This window comes from Misgurnus anguillicaudatus, chromosome 24 (assembly GCF_027580225.2).
Source record: "Misgurnus anguillicaudatus chromosome 24, ASM2758022v2, whole genome shotgun sequence".
Taxonomy (NCBI): Eukaryota; Metazoa; Chordata; class Actinopteri; order Cypriniformes; family Cobitidae; genus Misgurnus; species Misgurnus anguillicaudatus.
The window spans coordinates 40,327,522-40,338,854 of NC_073360.2; the positions used below are offsets into that span (position 1 = coordinate 40,327,522).

An 11,333-nucleotide genomic window follows, 5' to 3' on the forward strand; every position below is an offset into this window, starting at 1 on the left:
GACAAAACCTGTTGGAAAGCATCTTTTGCAGCAATTTTTGTGTGAGCATATTAGTGAACACCCCTGACCACTCGCTGAGTTTCACATCTTTGAAAACGAAAGTTTAATGCATTTTAGGAAGGATTGTTCCAGTGCACATATGCAGCCATTGTAGAGATATGTCCAAATTTCAGTCAAAACCGTTCATCATTAACAATCTGAAAACAGGGCTTTAAGTGTAAAATACCGAACTTGTCCTTTAACTCATTCTCCGCCAGCTATTTTTTGAAAAGTTGCCCGCCAGCATTTTTTTGTGATTTTCACAAATGTTTCACAAAATTCCTTCCAGTAAAATTTTCGTCTAAAAATATATAAAGATACAAATATATCAAATGAAAGACCAGACCCTCTGCTTTTAAACAAACAATAAACAAACAAACAAAACGGGGAAAAACGTTTAATCCTATCTATATTATTTCTCTGCTTATAAACTCTTAAATATTTTTTTTTTTTTTTTTTTTAGCAAAAAGCTTAAATAATTGCATTTTTGTAAAGGAATTTTGTTAGAGATTAGATTAAGAATGATTATCAAAACATACACAAAGTTTAAAATTAGTAAATAACGTTTTGGCTTCAGTTTTTTCATAAATTGGGTAAGTGCCGTCTAGTGGATAACCACGGTATTGCAGATTAACATAAAAATTCTTCAGAAACACTTTTTTAAGCAAATGTTTTTTCTTAATTAACGAGATAACTCGTCAATGGTAGGAAAATAGTTAATAAATATACTGCACAGAGTTTTGTCTGACATTTCAGAGCAATTGATGAATTAAGCTTACGCAACTTTCAAACGCTTGCAAAATGAAAAAAAAATGAAATAGGCGGAGAGCAGCCGCTTTAGTTCAGTATCAATAAAAGCCCAAAGACCATGCTGTGGGTTCGCCCTAGAAGTCATGTGCAATGGAAAAACATTGTGTTCAGTACATAACATTAGATCAGTAGGCGGAAAGTAGGCGGTCTTTTGTGGCTGCTTGAACACATCGACCACACGCACATCAAAAGCAATCGACTTCCTCTGAATGTGGTCAAAAGTGGACAAGCTGAAAATGAGCGTTTACAACTGTATTTAGAGTCGTCCACTTGAGATACGATCAACCAAAATGCATCTTAATACCAGGTCAGGTTTCCCACACCTTAGTTAACTTCAAATACAAGGACCTTTCAAGGACTTTCCAGGTCCAACACCCTCAAATTCAAGAACTAAATGTTGGGACACATTTCAAGTGAGAGCAAGGTTACATCGTGTTATCTTTTAAGATACATTGTTATAGTTCCCTTTCGAGGAAAACTTCTTGCATAAAATAGATTCAAGCACTTTCAATGACCTGTATCTATGTATGTATATTTTCAAAAACTTCCCAGGGTCTTGAATTTTTTTCCCCCAGATTCACAAACTTTCAAGGACTTGTGGGAACCCTGCAGGTGTAAATAGCCTCTAAGTTACCAAAGAGGTTTGTCTTGCGATACCTTGATGACCTGCTCGAAGGCCAGAGCACAGCTGAGCATCATGGGTCTTTGAGAAGGAATCATCTGCTGATCAATCGTGTTGTAGAAATGAGCCACCTGTCAAAAACATTTAGACATCATATAACGTTGGGCTTTACACAAAAATAAACACACACACAGTAAAGAATACAACACTTTTCTAGCCTGTGTGTGTTCACAGACCTGCTTGAGGACGATTGCCTGTCGGTAAAACTTTTCAGCTGTGTTTGCGGCCTGTTGAATCTTAGCAGGGATGCTGAAGCCAAGAGCAGACAGCTGCCGCACCTCTCGGAGTAAACTCACCAGCCGGTCTGAATACTGGATCTTCAGCGTACCGTCCGCGTGATCTAACTCCATCACCCGACTGCTTGCTTGTAAACTACACACACAAAAAATGTAAAAATAGTGTAAAATAATAATAACAATAGTTAATAACTAGAATGGTATGTGTGCTGGTCACCTGATTCCAGATTTAGGATCTGAGAGTCCAGACAGCAAATCTCTGGTCCAATCTTCAAACTGCTCCTGCTCATAAGATCTCAGTTGCTCTTGGAGCTCACTGGAGAAACGGACCAGCGACTGAAACCCAGACAGATCAGAGAGCAGAACCTCCGACATCTTCAGAGAGTCCTCCACCTACACGCACGCAGAGACCCTCCATTTAATATCAATAAACCAAAATACATCCAAAACATACCCAGTGAGAACAATCAGTGTGCATGTACCTTCAATAACAGCTGTCTAACCCACACAATATTGTTGACAACCTCAGGGAGGTTTCGGCCCACCAGAGGACCCATCTTCTCTCCTGGTGCACCATGACATCGGCTCTCAAAGTCAGCCCGCAGTCCTGTATAAAAACACAATCTGTGGTCTTTCTCTCTTCTTACGGCTGTCGATTCATATTATTAGTTAACTGTGTCTGCTAAGTGTGTGATCTGACCCTTGTTGTAGTCCAGCAGTCGTGTGAGGAGCGTCTCTCTCTCGGGCTGAAGCTCTCTGCTGATTGTGGCTCTTCTGATCAGATCTCTGTGTTTCTGAAAAACCTGCAGCAACTAAAACAAGACCAGAAGAACAGGACTGTGAATCTCTGAGTAAGAGGTCTTCTCGGGTCCAAAGAAAATGTACCAACCCGAAATTACCCGAACCCGAGACAACCCCAAATAAATTAGACCCAAATCCGACCCTGTGGCCATTTTTTTAACACGTCTGGACCAGAATGTAAACGGCTTTGACTTGTGTGCGGTCTGCAGCCCTGCACACACCAATCAGACAGAAAGAAACTCCTGGTGGGCTTGCAACCAATTTAGCCCACTGCTCCATTTACTTTCATTTGTTATCTGATGATGACACCAAGGAAATGTAAATGTACATACAAAATTGATTGACAGATCTGGCTCAATAAAAATTAATCAACCGCCAGCCACACGATGTCGCAAGCACTCTTGGCAAACAGATGAGGGGTTGGAAAAGAATTTGATGCACACATGCGAGATCTTCTCGGGTCTGTTCGACAAAAACACATTCATTTTAAATTACCTGATTATACCCAACCCGTGTCTGAGGCACACATGAAACTTTTAGACCTGAATCCGCTCGGTAGGGCTGTCACGGTTAATTGCCTAATAAATTGTGCTGATTATGACGATTCATTGCCACTTTTATTGCTTTGACATTTCATTTTTATTAAAAAAAAAATTTATTTATGAAATAATTTTCACACATTGCTGTGATTATTTAAATTAAACCTTTTGCAAAGTTTACCTTGCAGTAAATATTAATACACATAACAGATTTAAAAGTAATCTGATAATGTCTCTTATACAGGCACTGCAGCTCCCCCTTGTGTTTTTTAAAGAGATGTGCAATCATTGCGGTGATCTGAAATCATCGCGATGAGGTCAAACAATCGCAATGAGACTATTATTTAATCATTGTAACAGCCCTACCGCTCGGGTCTCAGGTCGGACGTCGGGTTTTCGTCTCTAAGTGGACCCTTGAAGACCTCTACTCTGAGCATGTATTTTTTAAGTTATGTTAATTATGCTTTGCAGGAAAAAACCCGAAAGTAGCCCACACATTGTTTTCTTCACATTTATTTGATTTTGTCTTTACAATCATTTGTGGCAATCGCTGTGTCATTATCTTTTTTTACTTTTTTCTAAGTGTGTACAGTGCTAAACCAGAATAAGCTGCTAACCAGACTGTGGATACACTGATGGTGAGGATAAAACAAGATTAATATATAAAGAGTTTGGTTCCAAGACGTGATAAACCGAATTAAAAAAAAATATTAGTTAACACAAAAATCAGTATTGTATCAGGTCATTATTAAAAATCCAATATTCGCCGTGTTATTCTGTCATCTTTTCTCCTTTTTCCCAAAACGCAACAAACGCCAGTCCCCCTTCTCTGCAGAATGCAATAAATCCGCTCAATGAATCACATCGCACCATTCCACGCATTGTAAACAATAATGGTGGCGCGTTGAATACACACAGAATCCTAGTTTTCCTCATCTACTTTGTACTTCGCGATCAACAAACAAACAAAAACAAAATAATAAATTTGATGGCATTGATAAACCTGTGGTGGTTTTCTGTGTCGGGGAAGAAACGTAAGCCATCAAAATCTATTAATTTACAGAAAAATGTTGGCTGTTGCTTGTTCTAATACGACAGCATCAAGCTTCTGTCATGCTAACACATTGACCCCAGGGGATCTTATGAAAAACTTTACATTATTTTACTTAAAATAGGACCAAAACATTTTACAGCTGATCGCTCTCAAAAAAGTCCCAGGATGACGTAATAATAGTAATAATATGACAAAGTAAGTGTTTTGATTAATGCCATTAATGTTTTTTTTTATTAGTGTATACCACTAGTCAACTAAATGAATATAAAATGGCAAAGATGAATGCACATTTATATATTGATTCAATAGATTTATAGCATTTTGAACAAAAAACATCATGGATTTATTGCATTTTGCGGAAAACAGAATCAGTTTTTATAATAAATCTTTGAAAATCAAATTATGGATTTGAATTTTTTATGTTATTATAACCTAAAGATGCTATGTAAAAGTTTGTAACAGAAAATAGTGGTTTTCATCTTGTCACTGTCTTGGTATAGAAAACACGTTTTACCCAAATTAGTCAAAATGGATTTATTTCATTTTGAAACCAAACTCTTCATATGTATTGTAGATGTTTAAGTTTGAACCTGTTGTGGACTGTCCTGTGCGTCTCTTATAAGTGTCTTCAGTTTCCCCGCAGCTTCTTGTTCAGCCGGAGTGATGAGACGATCAAACTGAGAAACTGCAGCTCTCCATAAGGGCTAAAAACACAGACACATACACACTTAACATCACACTGATTTAATCACACTTATGATAACCTCGACGGATATCACCATTTTAGAGCTAAACCCATAGACTGTAAAAAAATATGGAGGTAATGTCTGTGACGTCACCCATAGGTTTGTGAAGAACTTTTTTTGAAGCCAATAGTCGTGTCACCGCGCATCACTCGCCGATAATCGAAAATGTGTAAAGAGGCGGGACGTGGGTGAAGCTGAAGTTGATGAAGTGCAGAACTTTAAGGCTTAAAATTATTTAAACTGATGAGTAACAAAAAATACTCACCCCCTCACAGTTCTTATGAAGCCCTAAATAAGCTTTATAGACCAAAAACACTTTTTGTACCAGGCTGTAAACATATTATTTTCTACTGTAAAGTTGGCCATTTTAACACGGGGGTCTATGGCAATTGACTCCTGTTTAAAGCCAGTTTCTAGCAGCCCCGTCGAGTCACGTCCGTATTGGCTTATCAAAGAGATCTGAAGGTTGCCCTCGGCTAAAACTAAAATATTGAGTTATCTCTACACACACATACGATCCAACTCTCTGCTCACATCTCTGCACTGTGTATATGTAAACAGTGTATGTGTGTACCTCAGTATAAGGATTGTAGTGTATTGGGTTGAGTCCGGTGAAAGGTTGATATACGCGCGTGGCTGAAACCTGCTGTGCTCCTCCAGATACCAACCGCTGGAGTTTCTCACACACAGTTCTCACCTGTAACACCTGACACATACACAAACCATGAGACGACGCATAATAACACACTGTGATGATTGATAGGTGTGTGATCTCACCTCTTCCAATCGCTGGGCCAGGCTCTGTAACCCCTGCGGGCGATGCTTCTCGCTGCTCCACGGATGAGGCGAGTAACGTTTCCATACCTGACCAGTGAGGTGTTCACAGGTCGCCACCCACTGCTCACACACGGCCACGCCTCCTTTAAGCCCCTCCCTTACAGTGAAATACTGATCCTCCCACAGGTTCAGGGAACTCAACTTCCTCTGTACTAATCTGGCCAGAGCTCCACCTGTTACAAATACGAGAATAAGGAATGCAACATCACATTGGTACTTTATCATAATTAATATAAAGCAGATATCTTCATGATCTCTAGCTGAATATTCTTTTAAACATAAATTATGATGATCCAGCAGAGGAACATCTGATCAAGCTCATCCTGAGGTCTATGTACCTATGACGTCCATCAGTCTGATCATGCGTGTCTCGGGATAGGGTCCGTGCTCGTTCTGTTTCCACACATCATCTACTGTCTCTCGTGTGCTTTCAATCAAGTCCGGTACCTCCACCAAACTGAAACTGTCCAGATTACTGTAATCCTGCAGGAAAACACAAATCACAATCTTTGTGAAAGAATCAAATATCATGACTAGAACTAGAAACAATAATGGAGTCTTGTGGATGTGGCTAGTTTTTGTATTACTTTGATAAGCATACATTAGTAACCACAGTCTTATAATTGTTTAGAGTAAATGTGTATTTGCATATGTGTGCATTTTAACCTTCTCAATAGTTTTGAAGAGTTCAGAGAAATGTGCAGCTCTGTCTCTCTCTTTGCTGTGCCGCCCAGATCGACTGACATCAGTCCAGTACTGAAACTCATCCAGAGGAGTTATGATACCTGCCACACACACACACACACACATGGACATCAGTAAGAGGCTGTTTACACCTGGTATTAAGATGCATTGTGGTCGATCGAATCACAAGTGGATGACACTAAGTACAGGTGTAAACAGGGTGTAAAACGTTTTGAGCTCGTCCACATTCAAAGGCGAAAACACATTTGTCCGGATTGCATTTGTGGTGTAGACGTGCATGTGGTCGAATGTGTTCGCGCATCCACAAGCAGGGTTCCCACACCTTAGTTAACTTCAAATTCAAGGACCTTTCAAGGACTTTCCAGGTCCAATACCCTCAAATTCAAAGACTAAATGTGGGGACACAATTCAAGTAAGAGCAAGATTACATCGTGTTACCTTTTAAGATACATTGTCCTTTCGAGGGAACTCGCGCTGCGTCACTGCGGTGACACTTTGGAGACGCCTCCAGAGGTAAGTGCGTCTGAATGTGTATATCAAATTCAACCAATTGTGAGACTTAACGACAAAGACAGGGTGACGCAGGAGTCAGGAAGTATATCGCTATCTGAAATATTGCCAAAAATGGCGTTACAGGGATGCAGGAAGTATGGCAAGGGAGAGCCAGCGTCTCGTTCCCTTCTCAGGGAACAACAGTTACATACGTAACCGGAGACGTTTTCATGTGTCAAACACAACTATGCAAAAAAGCATTTTGTATGAATCACATACAGAAGATATAAGCATTTAAAGCTAATAGTTTAGCACATGTGCTTAAAAAGTCTAGAATTTGTATGATATTATCCTACACTACACAGGGAATAATATGAATTTTTTTCCAGAAAACTTCTTGCAAAAATGGATTCAAGCACTTTCAATGACCTGTATCTATGTATGTATATTTTCAAAAACTTGAAATTTGGATTTTTTTTCCTAGATTAACAAACTTGCAAGGATTTCAAGGACCCGTGGGAACCCTGCACAAGAGATCGCCTACTCTCTGGCTATTGATATAATCTGAGGTACTGAGTACAATGTTTTAACATTTGACATGACTTCTAGTGCGAACCAACAGGTTTAAGGGTGATCTTTAGGCTTTCATTGACCAATTTTTTAATGAAAAAAAGTTTCATTCAGTTTGAATGAAAAAAAAACTGAAGCGTCTGTTTTTTGTCTTTGTTTCATTTTGTGAGCGTGTTAAAGTTGCGTGAGTTTATTTCATCGATTGCTCTGAAAAATCAAAGAAAGCTTTTACATATACATGTAGAAAACATAGTGCAGCATGTTTACTAACACCACAAGCAGCGGACTCTGACTTAAAGGGGGGGTACATGATCTCTGAAAGCCAATGTTGATATTTGAAATCGAAGTCTGAAGAAGGGCAGAAACGTTACTTCTGTGATTTAATAAATTAATATATTTTTTGTGAGTTCAGTGTGCGGATTCCTTTTTTGTCTTATTTAGATATTTGAAATCACCTAAACAAACACGCCCCTACCCAGCACCTTCTTTTGATAGACCGCCCCACACATACGCAACCCAGGCAACGATGTTGGTTAGTAGACACGCCCCTTACTGCTGCTTGGCTACAAGTGTGTTTTGGTACTCGGCCCGACTCCCTTTTCCAAAGTGTACTTCAAAAATCCTGCACCCCTTTAATATTAGTTTGCGTCATTTTAGTATCAGGTATAAACTGAGTATCTGAACTGTCAGAACTCACCCAGCACGTCGGTCTCTGTAGGACGCCGTTTCCCAGAATCCTCTGCATGTGAATGTCTGAGCACAGAGCCCAACCCGACCTCAAGATCAGTCAGCAGAGACTGAAGCTTTGAATCGAATGATTCACTCCATTTGTCATCCTGTGCACACACAGCATAGATTAATAATTCAGCAGGGTAAAACATTTATTTTACATCTTGTCCAAAGCTATGCTATTACCACAGTACCAAACCATGTGTGTGTGTGTGTGTGTGTGTGTTTGTGCGTGTCTGACCTGCAGCAGAACTGGGCCGTAGACCTGTCTCAGAGCCTGGTACAGCGTGCTGATCGGTGACTCCAGCATAGATGAGACCAGGACAGATCTGTGCAGGTTCTCCTCAGATATCACACACGGATGAGGTTTAAAAAACACAAGAACTCCTTCACCGCCGTCCATACTCTCCAGCTAAAGTGAATGATAGCTGTTATTTATTTGTTTCTTCATTTGTTCAGTTACAAGTTGACTAAACAAGTTCACACAATATCACCTTGTTTGAGAACTGCAGCTCGTCTCCATGTCTGCTGACAGTGAGCAGAAATTCATTTCCATCATCTAAGAAGTTATCAAGTGGATTGCTGGTGGATGGAGATGCTGGTGTGTCCAGGCTGAAGTAGTTTCCTGCTGTGGTCAGTATGAAGACTTTACGAGGGTCATCTCTACCAGGCGGCATCTCTCACCTCTCCCTGTTTAAAAACATTGATGACATCACTATAATAAATCTCAACACAGGAAAAACAAATACAAAGATACAGTACAGAAGAGTTTTTATCTGGTCAAACATCCCTTGCTTTTACAGGACATTTTGAACCACCTGTTGAACAATTTATGCAGTTAATCTGGATTAACAATTTCTTCACATGGTTTGAATCACTTTATTTATGCATTTGCTTAAAGCTTATTTTCAACCGATTTATCCCACAGTTATCAATCTGAGAAATACCACACACGCTAGAGAAGATGATTTTACAACACATGACCACCAAACACAAAGCAAAGTACTTATACAATGCATTAGTAAGCAAATAAAGCGCTTCACAAATACAAAAACGTGTCTTACTGTACAAATGAAGAAGGATCAGACTGAGTTTCTGCAGGATTAGCCGGCTAGGCTAATCTAACCGCCATCTCTCCCAAATGAAGCGACATTATTTATCTAAAATAAAAAAAAAGATCTGTCGTTAAAAGAAAAGACGACTTTTAATAGAAACACAGATTTTAATTTGGGTTTGAGAGCAGTGTCAAAATGAAATCCGTGTCATTTGTTGTGTAGTTGCGCTGAACGTCACTGCGCTGTAGCAGTCAAGCGGACGTGGTTCCCAAGGCAACTACGCATTCGACGTGACGTAACATGCTTTGTGAATGCCAAGAACGTACGAGTAAATTCAATTTTTTGGATTCTTACATTTTCTTGTCTTTTCTTGCATATCTGTCTTCTTGTCTTATAGAATACACTACAGTAAGTAACCAGAGTTTTCATTTAAATAAAATTGTATACACATACAGTCAGTCACTAAGATTAAAGTGCTCTAAACAAAATTAAACAGGTAAACATTTATTGACAGTGTTGCTTCACATCGAGTGGTTAGACCGGGTCGGGGAGTGTTTGTAAGATGTACGGGGTAAGTTGTAACATTTTTATTTCTTTTCACGTTTTTTTTTAAATAGTTTTTATGCCACTTTTTGTTCAATGCCACAAGAACTAGATATATCATCACATTTGTTGCCAAAGAAAAAATAAATGTACATAAAATTAGGTGTTTTTAAGATATTGCATGGTTTCAGAGCATTTTTTGTTTTTATTTGTTCCAAAGCGTAATGTATAATTTGAAATCATTATAAAATGTGGAAAAATTTGGTCTACACAGTGCTCATTTTAATGTATATGGTATTTTCCTAATAGAATAAATAACTGTCTAATATATTGTTCATTTCTTTAGTCACATTGTCCAACGTCTTATCTACCTGTCTGTCTGAGTATGTCTTATCTATCTATCTGTCTTTCTGTCTAATCTATCATCTGTCTGTGTATGTCTTATCTATCTATCTGTCTTTCTGTCTAATCTACCTGTCTGTCTGTCTGTGTCTTATCTATCTGTATGTCTAATTTCTATGTCTGTCTGTCTATATATCTATCCAAATCTTATCTACCTGCCTGTCTGTTGATTCTGTTTGTATGTCTTATCTATCTGTATGTATGTCTAAGCTGCCTGCCTTCCTGCCTGCCTATCTATCTGTCTGTCTATATATCTATCTTTCTGTCTGTCCATGTCTTAAAGGGATACTTCACCGATTTAGCATTCAACTTTGTATCTGTAGAAACCCGGCAGTATTACTGAATGACCATGTTTCCCTCCCTCATTTCCCCCTGAGAGGAGAGATATCTGCATTTTGGTTCTGCAAAAAAGTTCTCCGATGATGTAATATGACGATTTTTGCATCATCGGAGGACTTTTTTGCAGAACCAAAATGCAGATATCTTTCCTCTCAGGGGGAAATGATGGAGGGAAACATGGTCATTCAGTAATACTGCCGGGTTTCTACAGATACGAAGCTGAATGCTAAATTGGTGAAGTATCCCTTTAAGTACCTGTCTGTCCGTGTATGTCTAATCTATCTGTCTGTCTGTCTAATCTGTCTATCCACTTCTTACCTACCGGTCTGTCTGTCTGTCTGTGTGTGTCTTATCTATCTATCTGTCTGTTTGTCTGTCTATCCAAATCTTATCTACCTGCCTGTCTGTTTATTCTGTTTGTATGTCTTATCTATCTGTATGTGCAATCTGCCTGCCTGCCTATCTATCTGTCTGTCTTTGTCTGTCTGTCTGTATATCTATCTATCTTTCTGTCTGTCTGTCCACGTCTTAACTACCTGTCTGTCCGTGTATGTCTAATCTATCTGTCTGTCTGTCTGTCTAATCTGTCTATTCACTTCTTACCTACCTGTCTGTCTGTGTCTGTCTTATCTATGTATCTGTCTGTCTGTCTATCCACGTCTTATCTACCTGTCTGTCTGTCTTTGTATGTTTTATCTATCTGTATGTCTAATCTGTATGTCTGTCTATCTATCTCTGTCTTTCTATCCAAATC

General features: G+C 39.0%; 1 protein-coding gene across 1 annotated transcript in view; it reads right to left on the reverse strand.

Moving 5' to 3' along the window:
- dync2h1 (dynein cytoplasmic 2 heavy chain 1) overlaps window positions 1-9,570 on the reverse strand; it is a 179,016-nt gene extending 169,446 nt beyond the window's left edge. Inside the window, exons 1-14 of the mRNA XM_073863457.1 lie at window positions 9,305-9,570; window positions 8,735-8,930; window positions 8,482-8,652; window positions 8,209-8,347; window positions 6,411-6,529; window positions 6,083-6,227; window positions 5,685-5,917; window positions 5,482-5,613; window positions 4,752-4,865; window positions 2,468-2,579; window positions 2,250-2,374; window positions 1,985-2,160; window positions 1,708-1,903; window positions 1,507-1,602 (exon numbers count right to left, since the gene is read on the reverse strand). Coding sequence (XP_073719558.1) covers window positions 1,507-1,602; window positions 1,708-1,903; window positions 1,985-2,160; window positions 2,250-2,374; window positions 2,468-2,579; window positions 4,752-4,865; window positions 5,482-5,613; window positions 5,685-5,917; window positions 6,083-6,227; window positions 6,411-6,529; window positions 8,209-8,347; window positions 8,482-8,652; window positions 8,735-8,917 — 1,941 coding nt within the window. The 5' untranslated portion in view covers window positions 8,918-8,930; window positions 9,305-9,570. The remainder of the gene's footprint in view (window positions 1-1,506; window positions 1,603-1,707; window positions 1,904-1,984; window positions 2,161-2,249; window positions 2,375-2,467; window positions 2,580-4,751; window positions 4,866-5,481; window positions 5,614-5,684; window positions 5,918-6,082; window positions 6,228-6,410; window positions 6,530-8,208; window positions 8,348-8,481; window positions 8,653-8,734; window positions 8,931-9,304) is intronic.
- Window positions 9,571-11,333: the final 1,763 nt, after the last annotated feature.